The sequence below is a fragment of the Miniopterus schreibersii genome (assembly GCF_964146895.1).
Source record: "Miniopterus schreibersii genome assembly, chromosome: 6".
In the NCBI taxonomy this organism is placed as follows: Eukaryota; Metazoa; Chordata; class Mammalia; order Chiroptera; family Miniopteridae; genus Miniopterus; species Miniopterus schreibersii.
This window is the reverse complement of record NC_138107.1, coordinates 86,427,633-86,439,771: the sequence shown is the minus strand read 5'-3', so window position 1 is coordinate 86,439,771 and position 12,139 is coordinate 86,427,633. Positions and strand designations below refer to the sequence as shown.

Genomic DNA, 12,139 nt, shown 5'->3' with positions numbered 1-12,139 from the left:
AGATGGAACCCTCAGACACTCATGCTGGGCACCAGGGTTGCCCCTCTGTGAGTGCCGCTGTTGGGGTGCAGGTAGGGGAAAGTGTCAGCTGGCAGAGCCAGCTTGGCTCCCACAATTATAAAGCGTCCTGGAAGCACTATAATTACTCACCCTTCATTTTACAAGTAGATAAGCAGAGGTCAGGACAGATACGGACCCACCCAAAAGCTGCCCAGCCAATCAGGGTAGAGCTGGAAGTGGACCTGGGTTCAGAATTCCCTGCCGGGTGCCTCTGAGTAATCCAGCCGCAGAGCCCGCTGCGCTGGGCAAAGTCCGGCCTCAGATAACCAGAGGACAGCAGGGCGCACCCTCTGGGCTGCCGCATTCCTTCTGGGGCGACCTCTGCCAGCCCTGCCGGGGAGGGCTCGCTGGTTCTGTTTTTCCTGCAGCCGGAACAGAATCTTGGAACAAGCCGAAACTTTGAGCAGTGAATGCAGTTAACCAAGAGGTCCCAGTCCACAAGGGCAACTAAGAGCCCGCCTTGGCTTTTGCGAGCGCATCGGCGCTGTGTGAGTTTAGAAGAAAAGTCCATCTGAGCGACAGCAAAGGAGAGGGGCCTGGAGCAGGCAGGGAGCACTGGGTGACTTTCTCTGAAGGTCACAAGTTATCTACCACGACTGCAAGCCAGGCCTGATGCCCTCTTATTTGATGAAGGCAGAAAACGAGGGGTGAACCGAAACAGCAGCTGTACTAAAAAAATTCTGTCCCGATCCCCGAGAGCAGGCCGAGGGCACAACTGAGGTGGCTCAGACGGCTGCTGCGGAGGCAGCCAGCCTTTCAGCTCCAGGCCCGACCCTTCGTGCCAGGTGACCTTGAGCTCCGTAGCCTCTGTTTTCCCACCTGTAAAGTGGGAATCTATTTCCTAGAGTTGGTATGAGGCTCGGTTAGTGCCTATAAAAAGACGAGAACCACGTCCATGCAGATTAAATGTATCAGCCTTTTGAAGACACCACACAACGTGGCCGCGCTCTGTAAACTGTGCAGGTCATCTCCTTTGATTTTCTTTCCTTTCTCTTTTCCCCTCTTTCCCTGTGAAACATACATTTAAAAGTATGTGTACCGAGCAGGTATAGTTAAATAATAACTATAAAATGGATATCCATGTACTCGCCACTCACATTAAGAAAAACATTAAGACCAGGGCCTTGGCAGTGCCCTCCTTTCTCCAGGCCCCTCCTGTCCTGTCCCTGAGTCAGTGCTGTTCCATTATTTTCTGTGAACCATCTTTGCTTCTCCCCCCCCCCCATCTGCTTCATGTCCCCCCATTCACAATACAGATCAGGCGAAGGGCCCGGGCCGAGGTGTATACGGGGTGGGTTTACTCTGCCTCCGTTTTCTGCACGGTCAGGGTCAGAACACGGCCCATGGTGAGCACCAGGAGGCCCATCCTTGCTTTTCTTTACGGTTTAATTACATAGGCATATATCCCCCAACAATACATTGGTTAGTTTTGCCCGACTTGGGAATTCATATCATCAGAATCATACTGTGTACATGTTCTCCTGTAACTTTCTCTTGATACCGTGTTTTTTAAATTCATTTATGTGGTCAGGTGTGGTTTTAGGTCACTCACGGTCACTCCCAAACAGAATTCCCCTGGATGCATAGGCCATCGTGTATCTTTTAACTCTTTTTAACTGTTTTTCGTTTATTTATTTAACGAATGTGAGTAGACAGCTAAATAGAGTAATCTGAGAAAAATCAGTGTACTCAGAGAAGTTTGGAAACACAGAAGGCAAACGAAGACTTCCCAAACCTCAGTGAGCTCTGCGTGACGGGTGGGCAAAGTCCCTACTTAGAGGTGACCCAAACGCCACGATAATGTCCCACACCTGAAGTTTACATTTAAAAGAAACAACTAGGAAGTTGGATTTTTACTTCGTTGATTAAAAATCTGCTCTCCCTCAAACTTAAGCCAACCTCGGCCGCTCTGTTTGATGGCGCTCCCTCGTGGGCCCATGTGGTCACTCCTGCCAATCACAGCGCCCTCACCAGCAGGGAAAACGCCAACTGCCCGAGAACATTAATATCAATGCATTTCTTTTTAACAACAGAAGTGTAAGCAAAATTGGAAATCAGGCAGGATCTTTAATATGGTTTCTTTTCTTCCATGAAAATGTTAAAAATGTATTTCTTGACTCCACCAAGCTCTAACTCCCTCTGATGATGGAGGGGTTTTTGTTGTTTTGTTTTTTAAAAATAAATTGGGATTTTTCTTCTCACAAAACATTACATGTTTATGGAGAAAACACAGAAAACACAGATGAGCCAAAATGTTATTTTTTTTAAGAAAAAAACATAACCCCACCATTCCAGGGTCATCATTTTGATCTAACCCTTTCCTCTGTTTTACAGTGTCTACAATCCAATCATTTAATTTTTAAAAGTACTGTATGTACTACTATAATACTATCTTGTAACCTTATATTTTCCATATTAATATTCTTCAAACGTATTATTTTTAATAGCTGCAAGGTACTCTTTTTAATAAATGTACCATAATTTTTTTAATCAATTGCCATATTTTGGATATGTAGGGGTTCAGAACAAGTTACCCCAAGATGTGCCTCTGTGGTATGTGGGTTATTTTGAGCTAAAGGCAACCAAGACCCTGGGTGCTTAAGTGAAACTTCTGTCCCTGTTAACTACCTAAAAAATTTAAATTAGGGGCTTTGTCCATAATAAGAAATTAACAGAGAAAAGCCTTTTGACCTTTCTCTATAGCAGGACAGACCACTAATTACTGGTCTTATTGTCCTGCAGCGACTTGCCTCCCCCTTGAAACCCCTGATGCCTTCCCCTACCCTCAGCGCAGAATGTCATGTGCACCTCGATTTCCCTCTCTGTCTCTGAACCTCTTGTCTGTGGGATCTCTGATTCTCTTGTCTGTGGTGTTCCCGTATGTACGTACGTATGTAATTAAATTTAGTTATTTTCCCTTGCTTATCTGTCTCATGTAGATTTAATTATTAGACCAGGCGAAAGAACATTGAAGGGTAGGGGAAAGTTTCAGTTATTTTCAATTTTTCAAAATGAAAACAATTATAAACAATGTTGCCTTGAACTTCCACGTATGCACATTTTTGGCGACATTTATGATAAGTTTTAAAGCATATTTCCTAACTGAAGTCACTGGATTAAAGAGAACAGGCATTGTGTGACAGCTATTGCTGACCGCCCTCCAGCTCGCCTCGGCAGTGTCCGGGAATGCCTGCCCCCAAACCCTTGCCAACACCGAGCTGGATCATTTTTTACATTTGCTAAAATGGTTCCATAATAGTACTTGCTTTAATTTTGCACTGATTTAACTACTTGGGACGTTGAGTGCTTCCCCTGTTTATTGCCCATTTATATTTCTACTTTGGTACTAAGTAGAGATTTAATAGGCTTTTGCTCGCCCCAACTTCCTGTTTCTCAGAGAAGGGAAAGGTCTCAGGGGAAGGCTGCATCTTTGGGCAGAAGCAATAATCAGTTATTTGCTTTGTGGGAGTTTAGTTCCCTCAGACAAGCACTGCTTCAGTCTAAAGGGAACAGGTTAGGATTTAACACATGCCCATTCAGTCTCGTGATGAGTGTTAGGGGCGCATTCAGAGACTTTAGAAAAGAGGGAGAATAGAGCTCTGCCGAATTCGCTGTGGTTTAGAGAAACTGTCCTAGGAAACAGGGTCTAAGACGAATGCACTCACCCACATCCCCTCCCTCCACCACCATCCCCCCTGCCTTGTGCAGGTTTTCCAGCTGTGCATCGGCCCCAAAGGAGTGAAGCTGGACCAGGAGGTGGGGTCAAGGAAACCTCTCAGTTTAAGAGGTCAATCAACCCCATGGGATAGTACAAAAAGCCTGGGCTTTGACTCACTCGGCCCCCTCTGTGAACCTGTTTTCCCATTGGTGGAATGACAATGGCATCCATCTTGAGGCCACTGTGAGAGTGACTGGGAGGTGGAGCACCTTGCTCAGTAGTTAGCGCACAGTAGGCCTTCGATCGATGATAGCTATGACAAGGATTAATCTGTTCATTCCACAAATATTTACTGAGTGTCATTTAAGGATCAGGCACTGCTCCGGGCACTTGGCAATTATAATAGACAGTAAACACCAGGTAAACTAGTTGCACAGCTGCAGAAGGTGGTAAGAATGTGCATGAACACGGAGCAGGTAAGGACACAGAGCAGGGGAGCTTGGTGCCCGGGTGACGGAAGAGCCACAGAAACGCCCCAAAGCAGCTGTGAGTCTGACGGGTTGGGCCAGCGGGAGGCCAGTGTGGTTGAGTGGAGTGAACAGAGGAGAAGGTGGTAGCAGCTGGGGCGGGAGGTTAGCTCACGTAGGGCCCCGAGGACCATTTGTGGGGTGGGTCTCTGCCTGTGTGTTGGTTTCCGGGCATAGAAAGTCATGGCCCAGGGAGGAGCTCAGAGCCAGCCTAGTGGGACCCTGGGCAGTTCAGGGGAAGCTGCCCCTCGGGCTCTCCTGGAAGGTTTAGCCTCAGGATCAGTCTTATAAAGGCTCAAGCTGGCTGAATTCCTTGGGGTCCTTCATCACCTGGAGCAGAGGCCAGGTGAGTCAGTCTTAAAAACGTCTCCCAGAAGCCACCCCTATGGTCTCCCTGACTCAAACTCACCATAAGTTTCAACCCTAGGAATGTTCTAGAGCTGCCCTTGCCTATCTGGCCCTCAAAGTAGTGTTTCCTCAGGACTTCATTTTTCTGAATTATTCTCAAGGATAAACAATGCCTCCTCCTGAAGGTGCTAAGTCATCCATCAACCCAAGCCCCAGGCAGGGCCACCCCAGACTCACAACCTTAGGGCATCCAAGAAGCAGTGGGCTGGGCTCGGCAGCTGAATTCAACTGTGTGTCCTCAGCAGGAGCTAGGAGGGACCCACCAGAGGACTGTGTGAAGCGCATTTGCATTTCAGGGTATCATGGTCCTAGACAAACGTGGACGCACGGACATGTTTGATAACTGGATGCAGACATGGATCTTTTCCCCAGGGAGTGCTCAGAGGCATGATCTTTTGGATACTGTTCCAGAAGGAGCTAGAATGTGAACCAAGAAGTTGCCTTCTAGAAGTTGAGCTCTTAACCATGATATTATGCCACAAAATTTTTGCATTGATTTCATTCTCAAAGCAGCCCAGTGAAATAAAAAGAACAACTTTGATACTGGTTTCCTTGAGGAAGATTCTGAGGGTTAGAGAGTTTTTGGGATGATTTAAGATCATTTAGTTAGTTAAAAGGCTATGACTGTAATTGAGGCCTCTTTTAGGCATAAAGCGATCATTTGTTTAATGCTTTTGAATAAGAAAATGAATAAAAAACCTGCTTATAAAGACACTAAGTTTAAAGCATCACAGAGCAATCTTGAGAAAAAAGAGCAAAGTCAGAGGAATTAAACTGCCTGAGTTCGAGACTTACAACAAATCCAGTCATTAGGACATGAAGATGGACAAAGAAAGAGATCAGTGGAGCAGAACAGAGAACCCAGAGAAAGAGCCACACTTCGTCCAGCAAAGCCACCAAAGCCAATGGAGAAAGAAGAGTGGTTTTTCTGTCTGTTTGTTTTTAAACAAATGGTGCTAGAATAACTGGGTATTCATATGGGGAGAAATGAACCTCAATCTCTACCTTACATCATTCACAAAAATTAATGAGTTGGGTCAAGACCAATAAATAAAAGCTAAACTTTCATAATGTTCTAGAAAAAATCGTAGGATATCTTTATGACTTGTGAGTAGCCGAGACAGAGAAATAACCATAAAGTAAAAACTTAATAAATTAAACTTCATCGAAATGAAAATATTCTCTCCCAAAGATACCATTATATATTATTCATTACTCTCTGTATATATAAAAATGTTCACAATAAGATGCTGCGAAAAAGAAAAGCCATCATCAAAGGAGAGCGAGGTTTTCCCCAGCCCCCCGTCTCAGTGAAATGTCACCTCCAGGCCCTATGGTCACATTCCGGTCCATCCGACAAGACAGCACTCCCTCCCTTCCTTGCTGACCAATCCAATTCGACATCATGACGACAACCACGGCCCACGTGTCAAGGGTCTCACACAGACACTCACCTGTCTCAAGCCTCCTGAGAATAAAGTGCTGGGCGTTGGGCTGGATGAGAGATCTTGCTTCAAAACAGGGTTCGTGGGGCGTTTGGGACTCTCCTGACTGAGAGGCATCAGGATATCCGGTGCACTGACCTTCTGGAAAAGGAAACAGAATGAATCACAGAGTCTGCATCCCAGTTTGATTGTGTTCAAATGCGGTGACTTTAGCAAGCACAGCCTGCATCTGTTCCCCGATGGCAGTAATATGCACACTCCAGGTGCTCAGTAGGAGGCGCACTTCCAGTGGGCAAATCACACACGCGTGCACACACATGCACACACACACACTCACCCACGCACACACTCACTCATGAGCCCCGATGCAGACGTCACCAAGCTCTGGGATTTTCACGAACAGTAATGGGTGGGTTACTTAGGGACTAGTAAAAGTCTTAAAGAAATTGAAGTCCACATTTTGGCCTGAATAATGATCCTGGCATTTAATCGCATGAAAGATAACAGTCACCCAGTAGCCAGAGTTTCCGCTCAGACAAAAAAAGAAACATCAAAATATATCTCTGAATCTTACAAAAATACTTTTTATAAGAAGTGGGTACTTCTCTAATGTACACAGCTGGACTCTCCACGTATGGTAGCCACACATGGCTATTTAAATTCAAGTTCTAATAAATTGATATAAAATAAAATTAATACATTCAGCTCCTTGGCTGTCCTAGGCATATTTCAAGTGCTCAGTAGCCACACGTGGCCAAGGCTGGGAAGTTCTGTGGGGCAGTGTTAGTGCAGAGATATGAACACAGAGGGCAAGGTGGAGAAAGCTCTCCTAGCTGAAGACACGTTTCCGAATCGAGACATTATTTTTACTCTGGTTTAGAAGTAGAACTTGAAAATACAACAATCACACCACAGCCATAATTTTCCGGAATAAAAAACTAAGTGAGAAGTTTAGAGAACAAATGTAAAGAATGATTTCCTCCAAATTACTGGTTTTGCCCTCAATCCCCAGAACATCAACTCAATTCCATCAGTCAGCAGTTAAGCAACACCATGTCCAATCCACCCCCGAGTCCTGGGGGCAGAAAGAGGAGGAGAGGGGAAAAGGCGAGGGAGGAGACGATGCAGTCTGTTGTCTGAGGTCTCCCCAGCTCGCAGGGAACAGACACACGAGCCAAGTCAACGGGAAAGAGGGGGAGCTCATGCCAGAAGGGGGTGCCTGGGATGATCGTCAGTGGGAGTGGGGTGAAGGCTGGCTGGGGAAAGACCCCAGGTAAGGCACCCGCGTGGAGGGGCTATCATCATGGTCAAGTACGAAGCGTGTTCTCAGATCTGCTAGAGACCCACGCAACTGCAGAGACTCAAGGGCCGGGCAGAGCCTGACACAAGGTCATGCACACAGCGAGGTGGGAGGCTGCCCAGAGCACAGGCAGCTCTAAGGGGAGGGCACAGGAGGGGCGCCAGGGGGCTGGGAGGGCTGGAGAGCCAAGCGGAGGACTTCAGAACGAAGGGTGTTCAAAGAGAAGAAAAGAGTGTGAGAAAGAGGAAGAGCTGCAAAGTTTTGAAAATCGCCTATCAGATGAGAAAATATTAACATAAAAAAGTATACAGTGTGGTGTTGGCAGGAGTGCTGGCGGGTGGGCTGCTCTACCTCTATGGTCGAGTAAACCAAGTCAGCCTCAGAGGAGGGCGCTTTAGCAGCACGAATCAGAAGCCCTAAAATGCAGCAGTTAAAAATAGCAATGGCCCTGACCGGTGTGGCTCAGTGGTTAGAGCGCTGGCCCACAGACTGAAGGGCCCTGGGTTCGATTCCAGTCGAGGGCACGTACGTTGGTTGCACCCTCGATCCAGGAGGCAACCGATTGCTGTGTCTCTCTCACATCAATGCTCTTCTCCCACTCTCTCTGAAAATCATAGAGAAAAGGTCTTCAGGTGAAGATTAAAAATAAAAAAATTTAAAAATGGCAATATATATTTGTTGACATGGAAAGAATGAAAACATAATGTTAGATTTTCTTTAAAAAGCAAGTTACGGAGGTGGGTGTGTGGCACGCCGAGGCCGTTTTTGTAAAGCGCGTGCACACGTGGCTTCCAAGTGGCCGTGCTTTTTAACTGGACAAGGGAAGAAAAAATAAAACGGAGCAAAATATTTAACAACCAGCTTCGTGCCTCCTGGGCACTCAGTACGCAGCCACCTAATTCCGCCTTCTTTAAGACAACACAGTTTTTGAATCATAAAAAGATTGATGACAGAAAGTTCTGGAAAGAACAAGAGAGCTGTCTTTACAGTAGCGACCAGAGAACATGTCAAAGTCACGGCCAGGGAAGGCCATGCTTCTAAATGTGTTCAGTTCCTGGGAAACCGGTAATGAAGCAGAAATGCAAATATATACATTTCAAAAGGATTAGAAAGTCGATCCTATTTTGAAGGTACGCCTATTTTGACTGACTAAGGAATCCAGCTTGACATGTTGTGTGACCCCTTCCCCAGTAAGTGCTGAAGGACTCGGATGACTTTGTCCCTTCAGTGCCTTATTAAAGGGCATCAAGATCCAAATAGCAGCTAACGAGTCGTCGTAAGCATGTCCAGCCAAGAGCATGGCAGCGACGTGGACCCTCGCAGGACAGTGTCTGCACAAGGGGGGCTCTGCGGCTGTGGCCTCCCCTGACCTCCTCCCTTGCGCCTGTGAGGTCCCTCGTCCCATCGGACAACCCTGAGGCTGCCCGGCAGGCTTGTTCCAGGTGCACGTGAAGCTGGGGGGATGCCACGGATGCCGGGTTACGCGGACTGCTGAAAGCCAAAAGCTAAGCGTGTGGATGGTTGGGATGTCCCATCAGGGGCAGTGACATCAGGACCGGGACACGTGCAGGTCCACACACGTTGCTGGTGGCCTCTCCCAGCAGATGCTACAGGGGTGGTCCCTGCAGCAGGCTCCGCCTGGCCCTGCCCCTTCCCACCACATCACACTCGGGCGTCTCTTTGCCCCAGAGTCCTAATCTTTAATGGGACAGCAGAACACAGACTTCACAGGGCTGTTTTAAGGATTAAAAAGTTAACACACCTGTAAGGGCTTTACACCAGGAACCAGGCCTGGGAGCCCTTGGCCCTGTGTCAGCCTCAGACAGGCTGCGCCCCACCCAGGAGAAGAGGGCTGTTGCTGAGTCCAGAATCACCTCTCTGAGCCCCTTTCTTCAGCAGAACCTCATCTGCCCGCCTCACGTGGGGCGTGCAAAGACGTTAGGAGCCTGGAATTCAGAGCCCTACAAACCTGGTCTGCTCCTGGCTCCGCCCTTACGAGCTACGTGATGCTAGACAAGCCAGTTAACCTCTCACTGACACTCAGGTTCTGGATCTTTATCACGGGAGTAACGAGATCTTTCTCGGTACTTTTGCAAGACTTAAGTGGGATAAGCATGTAAGAAACGCTGCCATCGTGCCCGGGACATGATGCCTCCGGGTGCCGATGACCCTGTCCTCTCCGCTGACGCAGGACAGCGGTCGGATGGTGCTGATGTGGACCCTGGGATCCAGCAGGAACTGACGCTCGTTCACACTCTAGAGTTGCAAAGGCCTTCAGACACGTTCCACACGCTCTAGACCCTGCTCCTAAGCGAGGTCCGGGGGTCAGCAGCATCCCCAGCTCCTCAGAAATGCAGCTGAGAGCCTGCATCGCGTGCCTGCCCAGATCTGCGGGGCCAGAACCTGCGTTCCAGCGTCCCAGCGACTCCCGCGCACACCGACTCCGAGCATCGCTGCCCCAGCCCAGCCTGCAAACCAAAGCTGTCCGCCCCTTTCCGGTTACGTAACCAGGGTCATGTGATATAATCTCTCTCAGCCCCAGCTGCCCTAAATGTAACATAGGGTAACAGGGCCAAATACGTGCCTCATGGGGTGGTGTGAGGGTAAAATGAGACAGCCCAGGTAAGGCTCTGAGTTCAGAGTCCGGGCATAAAAATCAATGCTGGCAATTTAGATCCTATATTTGGATAACTTAGCAATTCAGATACACTATGATCTTAGGGGGTCTCTACGAGAAGCCTGTGCCCTGTCAGAGCAGGGGGCAAGCTGGGGCTGAGGAGTGCCGAGACCTATCTGCCCGGGGGGAGTGAGCTGAGGCAGGCAGGTTGTGAGATCCTGAACGTGCGTGCGTGTGCGTGTGTGTCCCAGCAGGAGAGTGGGGCTGACCTCGGCCCTTTGCCTAAAGCATAGTCTGTCTGGGGACTTCTTGGATGGAGGCCAGAGCTGCAGGGAAGGGGCACCTGTCCAGCTAATCAGAGTTATTGTAAGGACCCTATAAACAACCAACTGGTGGCACCTGCCTTAGCCTGCTCCCTTCAGCTGGACTCAAATCCAGGTTTTCTGACGCTAAGTCGTCCCAGGCTTGGGACATCCTGGCAGAAGGCCAGCGTAATTCTGTCCCTAAAAGTCCTTACTAGGCGAGCTCTCTCTGTGGGTTAGGTACCTGGAGAGTCACCTTCATGACTGTGTCTGATCACATGGCATTAGGTTTTCACTTGTAACAGAGACCAGGGCAGGTTTTAAGCAGAGGTTGTCAGGAGTGGAAAGTAGGAATCTCTCTGGACTTTCAGCGAGGGTACCTGCGGGCCCCAGGAACCACTGGGCAGTCGCCGCCCCGCAGCGAGGCTTGGGCCTCTGCCATGGCCTCGAAGCCAGCAGGGATCCCCGGGGATCTCAGGGGACTCGGGGAACCCCTAGGGGCTTGGAATGAGGCTGGAGTCCTTCCCTGTTCTGAACTGTTTTCCAAACTGACCTTGAATTTTGACCTTCATTTGGCCCGGCCTCCGCACAGAGAGGAGTTTATTATTGTGTTTTCAGACTGCTTAATGCTTTGTTATAGAAGAAAAGGAAACTAAATCTCTAGAGAAAAGCAACTCTGTGGTGGCCCGGCGGCCCGGGGAGTACCCTGGTGGTGACGTTGATGGCGGTGTCGGACTGGCTCCTCCGCTCCGTCCTGCCCGCAGGCTGCCTGGAGCTCGTGCTTAGGAGTTGCTTCTCGGAGGTCATGTCATTCTGGGACTTGGAGATCTCTAGAAAACAAATACAGAGGGTGACAGGTGGGCACGCACAGCTTTCCTGAGACCTGGGGAGCCCTGAGGATTCCCTCAGCCACAAAGAGGGCCCAAGGTCCCATGAGGGCAGGTTAATGGAGGGGCAAGGGCGCCCAACACCAAGCTGGGGGAGCTCGGATAAACTAGGGGGTCTCCAGATACCACTGGGCTCATGGCAGAAGAGCTGGGGTCGTAAAAGGTGACTGCATGACCACACCCCTCTGTGGGCTGAGGGCCACCATCCTGCTGGACAGGCTCCACTGGGCAGCATCAGCTGCCAGAGTTGCCATTCTGGAGCTTCAGGCCATGGTCCCCTCCAGCCACCCCACGCCCCAGGGGCCACCAGAACAAAGCTTTCCTCCCTCCTCACTTCTGTGGGAAACAGGCAGCAGAAAGGAACAAGAGAGAGATGGGTGAAACAGAACCAAGACCCGAAGAAACTGATCCAGCCCCACCAGGTGCTTCGTGTCCCAGGGCAGAGACGGGGTGCGGGGGCAATCGGCCAGGTGCCCGTCCCTTCAGGACCAGCAGGAAGGACCAGGGAAAGGGGGAAAAGGTCTTGGGGGACTGTCATGCCCAGGGGCTCAGAAAGCTGGGTTTTGCTGTCCCTGTGTCTGGGCTGTGGGCTCGGCGTCCTGTGAGGTAGCAGTGCCTGGACAAGCAGGAGGGGTTGCAGGCTGGGGTTTCAGTCCATGTCCCATGGCAGAGATGGGACCTGCTTGAAGTCCCCCCAGGGATTGCTCTAGCTGTCCAGCTGGGTCTGCAGCTCTATAATCACGACATGGTCACAATCGGGCACTAAACTGGCAAGTCTCAAACGTGTGACATGTACAGGCCAGGGAACGGGGCACAAGCACACCAAGGAGCCCCACGTGGGTCCCGCGTGGAGGACGCCCGCGTGACTGGGACCGGACGAGCCACGCGTCCTGCCTCCCCGGGGTTGAGCTGAGGGACTGCAAGGTCCGAGTTCA

The 12,139-nt window shown here is 49.6% G+C and overlaps 1 protein-coding gene across 3 annotated transcripts in view; it reads right to left on the bottom strand.

The window, feature by feature from the left end:
• SYTL3 (synaptotagmin like 3) overlaps window positions 1-12,139 on the bottom strand; it is a 52,450-nt gene that overhangs the window by 12,196 nt on the left and 28,115 nt on the right. For all 3 annotated transcript variants that reach the window (XM_081140109.1, XM_081140110.1, XM_081140111.1), the window contains 2 exons: window positions 11,023-11,147; window positions 6,108-6,239 (listed from right to left, as the gene is read on the bottom strand). In XM_081140109.1, the coding sequence (XP_080996235.1) occupies window positions 6,108-6,239; window positions 11,023-11,147 (257 nt within the window). The remainder of the gene's footprint in view (window positions 1-6,107; window positions 6,240-11,022; window positions 11,148-12,139) is intronic.